This window comes from Cygnus atratus, chromosome 12, assembly GCF_013377495.2.
Source record: "Cygnus atratus isolate AKBS03 ecotype Queensland, Australia chromosome 12, CAtr_DNAZoo_HiC_assembly, whole genome shotgun sequence".
Taxonomy (NCBI): Eukaryota; Metazoa; Chordata; class Aves; order Anseriformes; family Anatidae; genus Cygnus; species Cygnus atratus.
This window is the reverse complement of record NC_066373.1, coordinates 11297014-11312792: the sequence shown is the minus strand read 5'-3', so window position 1 is coordinate 11312792 and position 15779 is coordinate 11297014. Positions and strand designations below refer to the sequence as shown.

Below are 15779 nucleotides of genomic sequence, written 5' to 3'. Positions count from 1 at the left end.
CGGGGCCTTGTTGAGCTGCAGAAATTCAGCACAGAGAAAAACTGAGTCCTTCCCTGGGGGTGGGACAGCCCTGTTTGCCAGGGCACACTGGAGGGATGAAGGGCAGTGGCAGAACCCCAAGGGACAGCTCACCAACAGCAGAGACCCAGGGGCACCACGCTCAGAGCAGGAACAACTTTAATGGGCACAAGTCTCATGTGTGAGCACAAATATTAAATTTTTACACCATACAAAAATAGAGAAACATTCAACAAAATAACAAAAATAGATTACTTCAGCTGCTAGAGGGTGTTGCAGTGGTGGTTATTCTGTCTTACCAGGGAAGGGCCCTCTTGGCGGCCACCAGCAAGGCCTGAAAACGGGGCCTTTCCCACCTGCTGTCCCTCCTTGGGGAGAGGACAGGCCTTGGGGCACTGCAGGGGACATCTGGAAGCGCTGGGGGGCCTGTTCTTGCTCCTGCTTCTGTCCCTTGCCACAGCCCTGCGCATCTCTCTGTCATGCCCCTGGAGCCAGCCCTGTCCCTGTGGGAGCAGGTAGGGGATACCCAGTCAGGGATGGGGACACCCAGATACTTCAGGGGACATGGTGATGGGGAATGCAGAGCTGGTGGAGGCGAGGGGCTGGGGGTCTCTACTGCAGATCCCTGTGCTCCCAGCAGCCCCATGGGGCAGGTGAGTAGCAAAGCGGCCGGCGCTGGTGCTTGCTATGGCTGCCCTCCATGCGGGGAGCCCCGGCCAGGCAGCCCCATGGCATGGCCAGCACGAGGCTCAGCCAGGGTGGCTCTGGCTGCTGTTAGGCTGCAGTTTCATGCTGTCAGAGCTGCTCTGGGAGTTGGAGGACTTTTTTGCCTGCAGCACCATGGTCCAGTACCAGAGAAAGATGAGAAAACCTGGGTGAGAAGGGAGAAAGAGTGGGTCAATCCCCTCAAAGGACCACCAGTAGCTGAGAGTGAGCTAGCCAGTCTCCCAGGGCTGTATCTTCTCATACCCCTTCATCACCACACCCACAAAGTCCCAGGGCAGTTCATGCCCTTTGAAGGAGCACAGTGCCCCAGGATCACCTTGGAGTGAGTTGATGATGGTGAAGATGTAGAGGGAGACAAGGCGGAAGTTGCCGGAGGTGAAGGAGAAGAACACCAGTGCCCAGGGAATGCCCAGCAGGATGCTTAGACCAAAGAGGGCTAGGACATGCTTGAGCTTGTGGCCTTTCTTGTTCTGCTGGAGGATCTCCCGGACCATGGCCCCCAGCATGACGGAGTTGAAGAGGAATACCAGGCTGAAGAAACCCAGGTTTACCACGTTATGGATCAGGGGGCTCGTGATCCAGCATCTAGAGGGAGGAGAAAAAGCAAAGGGTTACGCTGTGTCATCCCACAGGGGGATGAGACAAAGGGTTTGAGGGTGGAGAGGGGAGCATGAAGGTTCTGGGCTAACTCAGCACCCATCGTAGTTAAACCCAGAGGGGGGATCCCCTGCCCCACCTTATGCAAAGCCCCAGGAAAGCCACAGCCTTGTGGGCTAAGGAGGTGGAGGTTGAACCAGATAACTTTAAGACCAGGGACCAAGCAATCAATTTCCCGTGACTTACATGGTTGCATTGGTGGACTTTCCACCAATGGATTCATACATGGGAATGGAGAATGGGCCGTAGTTCGTCCAATTAGTCAGGAAGATCAGCATCACGCAACAGAAGGGGAGTCCTGGGTGTTAAGAACAGAGTAAAGTGGCCATCCTCATCCCTGACCCACAGACCTTCTAGAAGGACTTGTTGCCTCTTTTTCCTCATAAGGTGTACAATGTCCTCTCTCCTTGGGGTGAACCAAGGAAAGAGGATACAACAAGGGTTCCTGGTGTAAGCCCTGGCCAAGGAACGGGCTTGTGCTGCACAGACCCCAGCTGCGGGTCTCACAGGGTGATGGAATTTTAGGCCACAACTGATCATGAGATCTTCTTACCACAACCTCCTATCCAAAGGAGGACAGAGATGTATGGGTGTCTCCTGCATCAAGCCCATCTTTATGGGCTGCCCTGGTGTACTGGGTCTGGCTGGGATGTTAACTTTCCCTGCAGCAGCCCATGCAGTGCTGTGCTCTGCACTTGTAGCTAGAACAGCAGTGGTATCACACCAGTGTTGTGTCTGCTGCTGAGCAGTGCTGGCACAGCATCAGGACTCTCTCTAACTCTTCTAGGGGGTGGACAAAAAAGTGAGAAAGGAACATCACCAGGGCAGCTGACCTAAGCCAACCAAAGGGATATTCCACACCATATGGTGTCACACTCAGCAATAAACGGTGAAAAAAGGAGGGGGGGGGGGCTCTCGTTGCAAAAACGTCTGTCCTCCCGAACACTGGCTACGTGCGTTGAGGCCCTGCTTCAAGGACGTGGTCAAGCATCGCTCATTTGTGGGAAGCAGAGAGTAATTTCTTTCCTCTGCACTTCCACACAGCCTTTACTTGTCTTTTTTTTTTCCTTTTTTCTTTTCCCCTCCCTTTTCCCCTTTCCCTTTTTCCCTTTAGTCAAATTGTTTAATTAATAATAATCTTTCCTTAATAATTATTTTTTCCTTTTAATTAAATTATCCTTATCTCAACCCGTGAGTTGTTCTTTCCTTTACTTCTTCCCCTCCTCTTCTAAGAAGGGGGAGTGAGAGCAGTTGTGGTGGAGTATTCAGCTGCCTAGCACGGTGAAACCACCACACCGGGGTGTCTCTTTTAGAAAGAACATCCCATCGCTATTTAAAGACCCCAAGCAGTGGCTGTCACTTGCCTCCCTTGCTGGGTGACCTGCCTTTACTTTAGCCCCTGTTTCTGCTCTCAGTCACTGAGTCTCCTTCCTCAATGAAGAGACAGATCCCTCCGCTCTCAGACACCACAGCTATGCCTCCAACCCCATCCAGGCATCATATATGCTGGGAAAGACTTCCAGGGGCAGAAACCGACCCTACCATGTGCCAGTCTGCCCCACTGTCCTGCCCCTGGGGAGTCTCTGCCTCCCCCATGCTCACCCCAGCCCACCAGGCAGAGCTTGAGGAGGAAGTGGTCATGGTAGGCATTGAAGACTTCGATCACAAGCCGGTAGAGGTTGTAGCCCTCGATGCCCATCCAGGTGAGGCAGCTCAGGAGGGAGAAGTGCAGGAACAGCCCCCCAGCTCTGCAGGCTGCCTCGCTGCTGCTGGCAGCCAAGTGCTCTGAGATGAGGAAGGTGAAGTCCAGGAGGAAGATGGCACCCAGCAAGTTCATGTGGATGTGCATGCTCGTGATCTGGTCTCGCTGCTTGCTTCTGGAGAAGTCAGGGGAAGAGCTGTCAACACTGTGCCTGGCCAGTATCACTGGTGCCCCACAACACCTCACAGTGTCACTGGGGCAACACACCACACCCGAAGAGTTAGGAGAACCCTTGTTAGTGTAAGGGGCTGACATACTGACCCCACACATGGGACTGCCACAAGCAGATTCAGGTCTCTGCAGCTGGCCCTGCACTTCAGATTTAGTCTATGGAGGGTTGGGAGTGACATATTTTCAGCTCCCAATCATCCACAGAGGGTCAGTGATATTACTCAAGAAAAGCAACTCTTGTTCTCCCTGACAAGATCTTTGTTGGTTTCTGCTTGCCAGCTCCATGACAACAACCAAACTGATTTTCCAAAATCAGCAGGTGTTTGAGAGTGCCCTTCATGAGACCTGGCAAAGAAGATAGTTTCTGGAGGGGTACATTCTACTTTCTTCCAGCCTGGTTCCTTCATCATGCTTCCAGCTGGACCACCAACTGCCTTTGGAGAGCTTGGGCCCTCCCCAGTGTAATGACAACAGGAAAGATGCAGAGAGGGAGCATGGGGATGTCCTGTCAGCCCACTGGCTCACCTGGGCACCCAGACTATACCTGAAGTAGAGGAAGAAGATGGTGCAAATGGATGCCAAAGCTGAGATAAGGCAGCCAATGTACGTGATGATGCTCAGATAGTCTCTGTGTATGTAGGTAATCTCTGGAGAGGATACCTGGGGAGAAGAAGGAATGAGACAGTGAAGGAGCAGTGCCAGGGGGAATAATGTACAGAGCTGCGGGAAGGCACTACCCACCATTAGCACAGCAAAGTAGGTGAGGTGGTTGCATCTGCAGTACGTCTGTCTATCCCCCTCCACTGTTGTGCAGCCATAGCTATCCCAGTTTCCAGAGCTGGCTGCTAAAGAAAGGGAAAGCATCTGGTGACCAGCAGAAACAGCTGCTTTGGAGCTCAGAGCTTCAGGTTAGGGTGTCCACAGCAGGGGGAAGGACAAATGTGGGGGATCCCAGATCACCCTATGCATAGCACACACTGGCAGGAATACATACACAGGATTGCTAGCTTCAGGGGCAACAGTACCCTCCCTGGGAAGGGAGAAAGCTCCTAGGTTAGATATGGAGGAAAAAGCCTGAAATTGACCCCATGGGAAACGTTTACGGAGCTGCAGAACAACTTTTACCACCAACAGCCAGCAGGTCTTTAGTACTCAGCCAAGGGAACAGAAACAGCATCTATGCTTCACACACAAATGCAGAAGCTCCTGCGCCCATACACTCACCGGTGCTGTCCTCCTGCCAGAAGACGCACAGCAGGGTCACATTCCTCTGAAATGACAAAACAACAGGTCCTGATCAGGATGAATTCCAAGTTTGGTAGGGGCAACATTGGACAGGAGGTGAGATGGTCTCAGGGGATGAACTGGCCCATATCATGAGCAGAGGCTCAAGGTAGACTTCTCTTGGCAGTTTGCAGAACAGATACCTCCTCCCAGGCCCCAGTTTTAAATAAGGAGTTCATCTTTGAACAGTGGCTATGAATGAGCCAAGAAATATTAACTCAAAGTGTCCCCAGCCCTGGAGATTGTGCTGGAGTTGACACATCTGCAAATTATCATCCACTGCACAGAAGTAGGCAGAGCCACCACTAGTGCACATGGTGAAGCCATGAAGCCAGAGATGCAGTAGGTTGCAGCAGGCCTAGGACATGGGCCTGCTGGATCGTGACCACTCTTAAAGCTGGTAGGGCCTGAGCCATCCTTGCCCCTCTGTTCCTGGAGAGGTTGGGTGTGATGAGGCTGTTCCCCCACTTACCAGCAGTTGGTTGTGGAAGAAAGTGAGGACCACCGGGTCAGAGAGATTGGCCACCACCATGTCCACCAGGGAGATGCCAACCACCTTGTCACCCAGGATGTGGCTGCTGTTTTCATCCTGTGGGAGAAGGAGAGGAGGTGGTGGCACTGCAGGAAGGGAGAGCTGCCAGGTGTGAAGCTGGTGAGAGTCCACAGCAAAGAGGACCTGTGCTGCTTCCCTGTCAAGACTCTAGCTCATTTTTGAAGCATCTAACATCTCCAGAGCACCTTCTACAAGTGAATGCCTTCAGCCTGGTTTGGGCAGCAGGGACTGGAGCTGGCTGAGAAGGGCAAGGGCTGTAGGAGGGGCAGAGGAGAAGGCAAAGCCTAGATGAGCGGCAGGTGATGCTGCAGGGTGCAACATGGACATGAATGGGCAGGTAAGGCCAGCCCAGGGAACAATGCCTTGTGCTGATTTGTACCAGCACTCCTTGCTGCAGCTGGCTCTCTGCTGCCCTGTGCCACCAGACAGTGGCACCCCACCGTGCTGCATGGCGCAAGCGTTACCTGGAACATGGCCTGGCTGTTGATGTCCACCAGGAGCACCCTGTGCTCCACCACCTCCTTCTTTGCTGTCACGAACAAGCTGCTTGGCAGATCCACGGCGAACCCCTGGACCTCTCTGCTCTCCTGCAAGGACAGACCCATTGGGACAGAGCTTAGGAAGATGCTGGTGGGCTGCTACTCTGAGCTCCATTGGGTGTGGTGGGGATGACAGGGGTGACAACATCTGCCCAGCCCTGGGGTTGCACTTCCGTCCCCACCAGCACCCCACAGACCCACCTCTCTTGGGGAAGCAAAGGCCAGGTGCCGAGGAGCCTGCGCAGTGCTGACTCTCAGGACGGTGGCACGCAGAGCGGCCTTCCCGAAGGTCTGGTTCTGCCCTTTGAGCTCCACCTGCGCCAGCATCCTCTCCAAGGCCCCAAGTTTGCTGTGGGGAACAGGATGCAGTGAGCAGGGCAGCAGGTGCCACGCCGGGGACCAGGAAAAAGGCACCAGCGTGGAACAGGTTCAGCCAACACTCTGCCCACCACCACAACCACCCGGCCTGCAGCCCAGCCCCGCACTCACTGCCGAAGTGATCGCTGTGCCGTGGCACCCGAGGCCGGCGCCTGTGCAAGGAGTCTGTCCAGGGCAGCGAGCTGGCCCTCTACGTCTTGCTCCCAGACGGGCATGATCTCCAGAGAGGCTGGTGGCACATGACAGGAGATACTGTCAGGGGCAGAGGCAGAGACAGCTTTCCCCTGTCCCCAGCTGCTGGCCAGGGCTGGCTCCATGGCACAGCCCTTGCAGGAACCCAAAGCAAAGGGCTTCATTGTGGGCCCACACTTGGGAAGCCACTAGAGACCCTGACCCAGACGGTTTCTCTGGCCGCCTGGAGCTCAGCATTCCTCTGCAAAACACATGGCTTCCTGGGATTTTAGTGGGCTGTAGCACTTCGGAAAATCTCTGCCTTCATGTTTTGGTAGCTGCTCGCCCAGGGACACCTGTGTGCCAGGGGCTGCCACTGGGCTGCTTAAGCAAAACCACTTGTCCTTCCCATCACCCTTTAGCTGTGTCTTGACATTGTCATACTATAGCACAGCACTGGGACAACCCCAGTGCTCTGCTGATGGCTAGCACAGGCTGGGAGTGGAATTGACCCTTATCTCATTAAAATAACACCGAACTGCCTTTACCAGGGAAAAAGTATTCAGATGCACTCTCAAGGGAGGTGTTCTTCTGGCCCTTGAAGACATAAGACACATTGAAGATAGCGGTCTTGGTCCTTTCAGTCTTCTGTGTGTCCCTCTCCTGGGTGATGCTGCTGGGTGGGTCCTGGCCCAGGAGGAAGCTCTGCTTCCCGTATGCAAGCCAGAGGGTCCTGTTGGGCTTGAACCAGTAGATGCAGAAGCGGTACCTGCCCAAAGTGGGCGGCAAGCTGGACTGGTAGTAAAAGTTTCTCCTGCTTGGCAAAAATGGACTTTTTATTATTAGTGCCTGGGCCGTGTTCTCAATGGAGATGTTGGCAGGACTGTGCTTGTAGATGACGGAGCTGCTCTCAGTCTGGTTCCTCTCTCCGCAGAAACGGAAATCCTCCTCGTGGACACTTGCACCCACCCCTGCATTGCACAAGTGCAGAGAGATGCTGGCTTAGCCAGAGGGGCAGCCACCCGCACGCCAGCACGTAGCATGCCAGGCGCTGCCCCAAGTGTGCCAAACCCATCCTGGCCAGGCTGTGTGACATCAGCCACCTCCGACTTGCCCATGGTCACGCTGGGAGGTTTGCCAGGAGCCAGCATGCCCGGGGCTACCATAGCTCCTCTCTCCTGGGGCTGGCTTCTCCCCACTGCCACCCCCCCCGGCCCCGCAGCAGGCTGACAAGGACAAAGGAGCACTATAGATGGACGGAGACCTGCTCCTTTCTCTGGAAAGGACCCCTCCATCTCCAGGTCCTCATGCCAGAGACCCTAGTGGAGGCACATCAGCCCACAAGATGTTTCACCTCTGTGGAAGCCATGGCAGCAAACACCCCTCAGGGCCTTCAGCCTTTGCATTTTGGGGTTGCCAATTACTTCCAGCAGCCTAGACATGCTAGCCCAGGGCAGGATGTGGCTGGGACCAGCCTACCTTGGAGGGGGGAGAGAAGGAGCAGGAGCAGGACTTTCATCACAGGTGGCTCTTGACTTTGGCTTTGCCTCCCAGGAGAAAGCAGAGCCTGGAAGGTCACAAAGAAAAGAGGCCATGTAAATATTTGGGGTGACAAGAGCATTGCCCACAGCCAGCATGGCATCAGGGGATGGAGAGCTGAGGCTGTGCAGGTGGGACAGCGGCTGGTGCAACTGCCAGCTCCTGAGTGCCTCTGCCATCCGCGAGGAGGAGCTCCAGGTGCCAGACTCCCCACATGGACACGTGAGGCTGGAAGGACAGGACGGAGGCAGGGGGAGGCAGACAAATCTCTGGACTCTCGGCCCCAGCACAAGCGCCAACCTCTACAGCTCGCTGCTTCACATCTTGGTTCCTGTCTTGGCTTCTTATCGCAGGCAATAAAGAACAGAAGGAAATAGTGGTTTCCTAATCTACCAGGCCTAGAATTGTATCTGGTGATTTCAGCTCCTGTATTTTCAGCTGCGGAGCTGGTCATGTTGCAACCCACAGGCAGTGGTGGTGGGGATGGAGCACGGTGCAGGATATGAGCATGCTCTGTCCCCCTACAGCTGCCACCCATCGCCTGCATCTGCTGGCATCTGCTTGTGCATTGGCTGCAACACAACCCCACCTCCTGGCAGCAGTCTCACAGTTGCTGTGCAGCTCCTTCCCACGCTCAACTTGGCACCCTGGGCTCCCACCTTTTTAAGAGGCACCCGCTGTGGCTGCAGCTGTGGTATTTGCACCCAACAGCAGCAGCTGGGGCAGGCGCTGCCTGCATTATGGTGACACCAGCCCCACCCAGGGGCCTGGGGTGAGAGTGGCAGGAGGTGTCAGGGAACGCCCACAGTCACCAGCACCCATGGGCAGCAGGACCATAAAGAGGCTGAAAATGGCCCATGCCTAGCAAGCTGATGAGGTAATGCAAATGTGCACCACCCAGGGCATCACACTGACCCCCTGGGACAGGACACCGTCAGCAAGGGCTGCATGGGGCGGCTGCCAGAACCAAGCACTTGCTGATGCCCAAAGCCAAGCCAGCACCCAGGTTGCTGCCACTGCCAGGGCTGTGTCTGGCTCCCACGTTGCTTCCAACCATCCCGCTCAAAACCCCCAGCACCGTTTCAGGGTGTCCTGTTCATGTGGACATAAACCTGGCCAGATGTGCAGACGTCTGTTGCCTGTCTCACAGCATGCGAGCACCAGGGGACCACCCGCCAAAGTGGCTGCAGGGCTCCTGCAAGCATTGCTGTCAAAGGCTCCCTTTGCTGCACAGTTGAGGCTTTTCTGTCTGACCAATGTGTGATGTAAGAGATGAAAGGAATGACAGATACCATCTTGCTCTCACAAGAAAGATAAAAATAAAGCCTCTTCTGTGTCTCACAAGCTCTCAGAGGCATCCAAGGGTTGTCAGTAGTGAAGACCAGGGAAAATTGCTGGCTTGAAAACTCAGTGTCCTTGTCACCGGGTCTCCTGGTAGCAAGGGGAAGGTCCCACCTCATTTCTCGCCAAGGCTGGAAGTGGGGCTGCCGACCAGTGCTGGCCAGCCTCTTACCCGCTGCCGGTGCCGCTTGCCCAGGACTGGGTTCTGGGTTGGCCTGGGTGTCAGCAGGAGATGGCTTGTGACTGTGCTGAGACATGTTTCCCCACACAGGTTTGCTAATGTGACACCACAGCCACTTGCTGCTTTCCTGAGCAGCGCAGGAAGTCTCTCCAGCCAGCACGGATCCAGCGCACATCCTGCACTGGTGTGTCACCACCAACAGGCAGAGCGCGTTAGCCTTCCCGCAGCAATTTGTCACCCCTGGATGACAGGGGCTTTGGGCTGTAAATCAACCAACTACCATGGGCATAACGGTCTTGCACAAGCACTGTGCTGCTGAGGTCCCCAGCATGGGCTGGGGGCGTACAGCATGGGCATGACTTGCCAGCAGTAACTGGATGTGAATGAGGCCAGCGTCCCCATTCCTTGCTGCATGCCTGGGAATCACACACATGCAGCCACGGAGTGAGAGCTTGTATTGAAAAAGCACAGCCATGTGATGGCAAAATGCAGGTGGCAACAGCAAAACACGCTGTGTGCTTAAAGGCAACGTGAAGCACCGGTGCTTGAGGCTGGGAGTAACAAAGATGTGAATGCAAACCATGGTGCCATGGCACCAAGCCAGTGCATGGGGGACACAAAGCTGCAAGGCTTCAGCCAGGGGAAGGCTGGCAGAGGGACAAGCTCTGACCCATTCTGCTGTGCTGGCACAGTTTGGATTTTGCCAAAGAAAGGGATCATCCCCTTTCAGCCATTACTGAGAGCACAGATGAGACAAGAAATCCCCATGGAAGGAGGGTGGCTGGTATTTCCCCTCTGAGCTCTGCTTGCCCCAACTCGGTTGATTGCCTCTTCCTGAGCTAAACAATGCCAAGAGAAAATCCCCTGAAACTGTTTTCTCAGCAGAAAAACTCGGTTCCCACCCATACCCACAACAGGCAATGCTGGTCCCCAAGTGCATCCTGGAGGCAGTGGGGAACAGCGCAGGTGATGGCACAGCATCACTGCACCCAGGTACCACACGGCTCCCTGCTGCCCTGCTCTCCCAGGAACCCTTCTGAGAAAGCCACTGCGGGGACCTATTGCAGCAGCCCCTTCCACACCAGCCCAGCCTCCCTCCTTCCTCCCTGGAGCAGGAAGGCTTTTCCAGCCACCCTGCCCCAGCCCCCCCAGCCGGGTAGCTCAGCTCCAAGGCTGCTCTGAGAACAATAGCACATAGAAAAGCTGCTGCTTTGTCAGAGATGAGATAAGCAGAGGTGGGGGAGATTGGGGTCCGGAGCAGGCTCCTTACTGGCACAGGGCAGGATGTGTTTTCTCAGGAGCTCAGCACAAAGTATCAGGGCATTACATTGTGTTCTCTCATCACCACTAAATTAATGCGCTGGCCTTGCAAAGGGAAGCCTGGGAATAATACTGTGTCTAAACCTGGAGGCAAGTAGAAAAAATAAAAAGCCCAGTGTTTATTACCACTGAGAAACCTTATTGATCTCTGGGTGACCTGGCACCAGGTATTTGATTACTTGGAGATGGCAAGGGCATGCGGGTTTTGCACATGACATTTTTCCCAAGAAGGGAAGATGCTCTCATGTCTCACACAAACACCGGAAACGCGTAGATGCAGGGGCTTTCATCTATTTTGCTTCCAGGCTTGCTAGTAAAATACACCACTGGTCTGTGCCTCGAGCCTCCGAGATGCTAGTAAGGACACAGCTCTTCACCCATAGCCTGTTATTCAGGGGAGAGAAGGCAAAGTTTTGGGAAATAGATGGGGGAACTGAGGCACAGAGAGAGGCATGTGAGTGGCCCCAGGCACCCAAGACAGATTCCCCCAGACAGGATACAGAACGATCCCATGCAGGGGACAGTGGCCATCATTGGAGGGGGTGCTCAGGATGGCCCCAGCCTCGGTCACTCAGGTGACCAGGTTCATCTTCACAATGTGTCCTTGTTCTTGGCCAGCATCCCGTGGGCACAGGGGCCAGCCCACACATTAGTCACAGCATCAGCATGCAAGCCCTGCCAATCACTGGTGGGCATCAGGAAGGCGCCCTTGGCTGCCTGGACCCAACAGGCACATTTGCTAATCCCACTGGGGTGAGCCATGCCATGCCCTGCGCCGGCTGTGGGCTGGGGCTCAGCGGTTCAGCTCGCAGCAGCGCGCAGGCACGTTCCCCTGCAACAGCGGCATCCGCAGGCACGGGGCAGTTTTGCAGATGGGACAAGACCTGATAAAGATTGCCAGGGGCCCAGCAGAGCTCCCTGACAGACCTGATGTCCTTCATGGGCCGATTGCCACCTCCCCTCCTGAGGAAGCGGTGGGAGAGTTGGTGGGAGGAAGAGACAGCCCCGACCTCCAATGCTCAAAACCATCAAATTACCATTTCCTAAAAAACACTGCAACCAGAAATACCTCAGCTAACAAACCCAACACTTCCTCTGCAGTGGTGGGAAACACACAGCATCTTGTTTGGTATCATGCAAAGCCTGTGGCTTCAGCAAGGGCTATACGTAGCCTCCAAAGGAACAGGTATGGCTGCAGCAACGTTGAGGTTGCCACAGCCTTGGAGGAGCAGCCTGCATCCTCAAAGCACATTGCGACCGATGCAGGAGGGGCAGCATGCTGCAACTGATGTGAAGTCTGGGGATTTCAGTTTCCCACCTGTAAGGAGTGGGGCTGGCCTTGGTGTGCCCACTCACGCATCCTCACAGTGCACTCAGCCTCAGGCATGGGTTGCAGCTGGTAACACCGAGCTGATGGGCAACAAGGGCTTCCCCTCACCCTGGGCTGAGCGGGTCTGATCGTCCCCAGCATGGTGCTTTGCGTGGCAGCCACCAACTTAGGTAGAAAATACTGAGAAAAAAGCACTGTCCCAGGGATGCAGATACCCAGCGCTGAGCTGGCAGCCGCTGCTTCCCACGATGCACAGAGCCCAGGAGCCTGGAAGGCCACCACATTCCCCCAGCCCTGGGGCTGCAGCCCTTGAAGCCCACCCTGGGCTGGAGCTGCTGCAGGAGCAGCCTGGCCTCCCTTCCTCAACAGAACCCCTGGGCCTCCTGCAGATGGGCTCACACCCTTCTTCCACCCAAACTACCCTCAGATTGTAACACCTTCCAAAATGCTCTATCCTGGATGGTTGCTGATAAACATCCCTTCCTGGGTCTCATTGTCATCCACATGAAAATGTTTCCCATCACATGGGAGTACAGAGCAGCCCAGGATTGTGCTCCAAGCCATTTCATGTTTGGCTCGGGATACTTTGAGGATGGCAGCAATTCCAGTGCCTGGCAAGGGTGAACTGTGGGACTTTCACCGAGGGGAGGCTGTAGCATCAGAGGAGCTAGGTACAAGGGCCTGGGTCACAGATTTCCTGGTCCCTGCCATAGCCCAGCTGTTGGTGAGCTGATGGGAAAGAAGTTTACGGCTCAGTGCCCTTCTGAAAAACAAGTGCCGGCAGGCTGTTGCCCAGCTGGTGCCACGCGGGGGCTGGCACTCACATACCTCCCCCAGCTGCAGCCAGAGCCCCCAGCATGTGGGAGCTGCTGTCTGCAGCGCCACGTCCCTCTGACACCCATGGGTGCCACCAAAATATGCAGGAAGGCCAGCCCCAGTGTGCCCCATCCCGGCAGCACGCAGTTGTTTGCAAACCTGTTGCTCTCCGAATAGCAGCCCCCGGGCTGCAGGATTAAGAGCTGGATTGGAACCAACTATGCAGCATTTTTAGGCCTTGGCTCAATTCACGTGGGAGCGGCAAACCTTGCAGGGGCAGAGCAAAACCCACTGTGGCTGTGGTACTGAGGAGGACTGCACTTACAGCATTGCCCAAAGCCTGTTTTCTCTCCTGCCGTCCAGGTCTCTGAAACCTCTCCTGGCTCCCTGCTGGCAGCAGAGCTTGTAAGTGGGTACCGCAGCTCTCAGGCCATGAAATGAGCTTTGGCTGGATCCCCCACTCACAGCGGTCCGGATTTGCTGCTAGGAGGCTATTCCAGGAGACCTGATTTCAATTCTCCAGCTGGTCTTGCTGGGTCTTGCTGGTCTCTTTGCCCCTTTCCTCAGGGACCACTCAGGCAGCTCACGGGCGGGGAACACCCAGGGCAGCCCCCAGCAGTTTGCCAGGACAGGCAGCAGCAAGCCGCAGTGCTGCAGCGGGAATCCCCCGGCAGGCACTGGAAGGAGAGCTCCCTGTCGAGACAAGCCAACCGTCCCACAGGATGCTGTGCTCTCCGCCAGGAAGGAGAAGCGGGGTGTGCCGGTGGTTCCCTGGGTTGGGAAGCGGTGGCCGCACACACAGCACGGCGCAGCAGAGTGGCGGGGGCTTCGCAGAGCTCAGCTGTGCTGAGGGCAGCAGCCGAGAACAGCTGCCCCGCAAAGTGCACGGGGATCTGCGGCTCTGTGGCTGAATTCCATTCAGCCTGGCTGTTGGGCAGAGGCAGGGCGAAGCCAGATTTAGCAGGGAAGGGAAGCGCTTGTAGGGATGGAGGCTTCAAGACAGGTCGTGCCTTGGTTGCGAATTGCGGGGGGGCCCTAGGGGAGACCCGTCTCTGCGGGGACAGAGGTGTCGCAGCCTCTGCAGGGACACACAGCACACGTCGCAGCCCTGCGCCCCGGCTCGTCCCACAGCTCACCGAGCACCCCGGGCCCCAGGAGGCCCCCACGGGAGTTGGGGGGCTGATGCCCGGGGCCAGAGCCCGCAGCACCGCCCGGCACCCCAGACGCGGTCCAACCCCGAGCAGCCGCAGGCAGCCCGCGAGCAGCCCGGCCCCGCCGCTCCTGCCCCCGGCCCCGCACGCACCCCACGCCGCTCCGGGACCCCGCCCGGCTTAACCGACCCCGGTACCTGGGCCTGGCCCGGGCTGGGCACGCTGTCACGGCGCGGCTCGGCTCGGCTCGGCTCGGAACGGCACGGCTCCTATCGGAACAGCACGGCGCGGCTCGGCTCGGCACGGCACGGCACGGCTCAGCCCACCCCCGCCCCCCCGGGCCGCCGGTGACTCAGCGGGCGGGACCGGGAGGAGCCGAGCCGCACCGGGTGCCGCCGAGACCCTCTGGGACCCCCGGGGGGTCGCGGTGCCGCCGGCCTCCGGGAGCGGCACCTGGTCGGTGGAGCCGGGCCGGGTGCGCCGGGCCGGGGGGTCCGGGTGGCCTCGCTCCTGGGGGACCTCGGCAGGGGCGGCCGGGAGCCGGGCCGCCTCCTTCCCAGCACCTTTCGGCTCCAGGCACGGCGCAGGGGCTGGCGGGTGTCCAGAGGAGGAAAGGAGTTGTTTGGCTGGCAGGCTGCACGCTTGGCTGCAAAAGGGATTAAAAAATAATAGTTTATGTGAGAGCAGCCAGGACAGAGTGTCCCCGCGAACTCTGCCCCGCTCCGCGCGGGAAATGAGGGAGACAAGGAGCAGGACAAGCAGCAGAACGAGAGTGGCCCTTGCCCCGTGCCCAAATCAAGGGTCCTGAGCACGGGGCTTGGTCCCCGCAGCTCCGCACATGCACCTGGCTCCACACAGACCCCGGCATCTGAAGGAGGTGGGCTGGGATGTGGGGTCAGGGGGCCTCCCTGCCTTGAGCCCAGAGGTGGGGACCCTGCCTCTCACCCTGCAGCCAGCGCCCTCACCCTGGGGCAGCTGCAGGATTCGAGGCTGGGGGCATCACGGCCGTGAGGTGTGACAGCAGTGCTGATCACTGCAGAGCCCACAAAGCTGCTGCAGAGAGGGGCACAGCTCGGCCAGGTTCCAGCCAAAGCCGCCTTTTGTGTGTGCTGAAAAGCAGTCGTGCGGGAGAAAGTCGGGCTCCAAGGAGATGGAGGGGAGGAGAGTGCGCTGGGAGGTGGCCAGGAAGTGCCTTGGGTAAATACTGGCTCTCACAGATATTTCCAGTTGTTTGAATGGAACTTTTCTTTTTGCTGGGGGAAGGGTAGACACACTGGCAGCAAAGGTGCTGGGTGGCATAGAAGCAAAAGTCGGCCTCTGCCAAAGGTGCCACACGGCTGTGCTGGGGGACAGGGATGGTGCCTCAACCCCCTCTCCTGCCCTGCATTGGAGGAGTCCAGCACGGTGACTTGCACCTCCCTTTGCATCACCCACAAGCTGCTTCTGACTTTGTTCCAATTCCAGCTCCCACAGGAAGCCAGGCTGCCTGCCGGGGCCGTTCACATGGCCTCACGTGGCCACACCATGGCTAACATGTCTCCCTTTGAAGGGCAGCAGTCCCACGCTACGGAGACTGGGGCTGAGCCCAATTTCAGATCGAGCATCGGCATGTAGTCAGTAGCAGCCAGAGCTGTGGGAGCATCACCACGAGCTGAGCCTGCTCTCGCAGGTCACCCTGACCATTTCGCCTGACTCCATCAGGGACCGCCATAAATCTGCCTCCTGGGAGAAATGACACAAAAATGATCAGCAAGCAGAGTATGGCTGCCTCCTTCCCCTCATGCCTGTTGGTGCTTGCACCTTCCTGGCCCTTGCTGGAGTTGCTCTTCACACCTTCCTCCA

The 15779-nt window shown here is 56.9% G+C and overlaps 1 protein-coding gene across 2 annotated transcripts; it reads right to left on the bottom strand.

Annotated features, from left to right (window-relative positions):
- Nucleotides 1-159: 159 nt before the first annotated feature.
- ADGRG1 (adhesion G protein-coupled receptor G1) lies at nt 160-14275 on the bottom strand. Of its 2 annotated transcripts, none has more exons than XM_035543594.2 (14): nt 14135-14267; nt 7739-7826; nt 6808-7230; nt 6200-6317; nt 5912-6059; nt 5636-5758; nt 5091-5207; nt 4559-4604; nt 4076-4179; nt 3879-3994; nt 3004-3278; nt 1588-1699; nt 1061-1329; nt 160-889 (listed from the first exon to the last, which is right to left on the bottom strand). In XM_035543594.2, the coding sequence occupies exons 2-14, from the start codon at nt 7776-7778 to the stop codon at nt 768-770; spliced, it is 2013 nt and encodes a 670-aa protein (XP_035399487.1). In that variant the 5' UTR covers nt 7779-7826; nt 14135-14267; the 3' UTR covers nt 160-767. The 2 variants fall into 2 exon arrangements, with proteins under 2 accessions (XP_035399487.1, XP_035399488.1); XM_035543595.1 differs by having other exon boundaries at nt 162-889; nt 4076-4176; nt 14135-14275.
- Nucleotides 14276-15779: the final 1504 nt, after the last annotated feature.

Bases quoted from the DNA above. Each gene is read 5' to 3' on its own strand.
- ADGRG1 (XM_035543594.2), bottom strand. From the start codon at position 7,778: ATGAAAGTCCTGCTCCTGCTCCTTCTCTCCCCCCTCCAAG. The intron at 3,279-3,878 runs GTATAGTCTGGG...TGACTTCTCCAG, and splicing joins ATCTTCTTCCTCTACTTCAG to AAGCAAGCAGCGAGACCAGA. The intron at 1,330-1,587 runs GTAAGTCACGGG...TCCTCCCTCTAG, and splicing joins AAGTCCACCAATGCAACCAT to ATGCTGGATCACGAGCCCCC.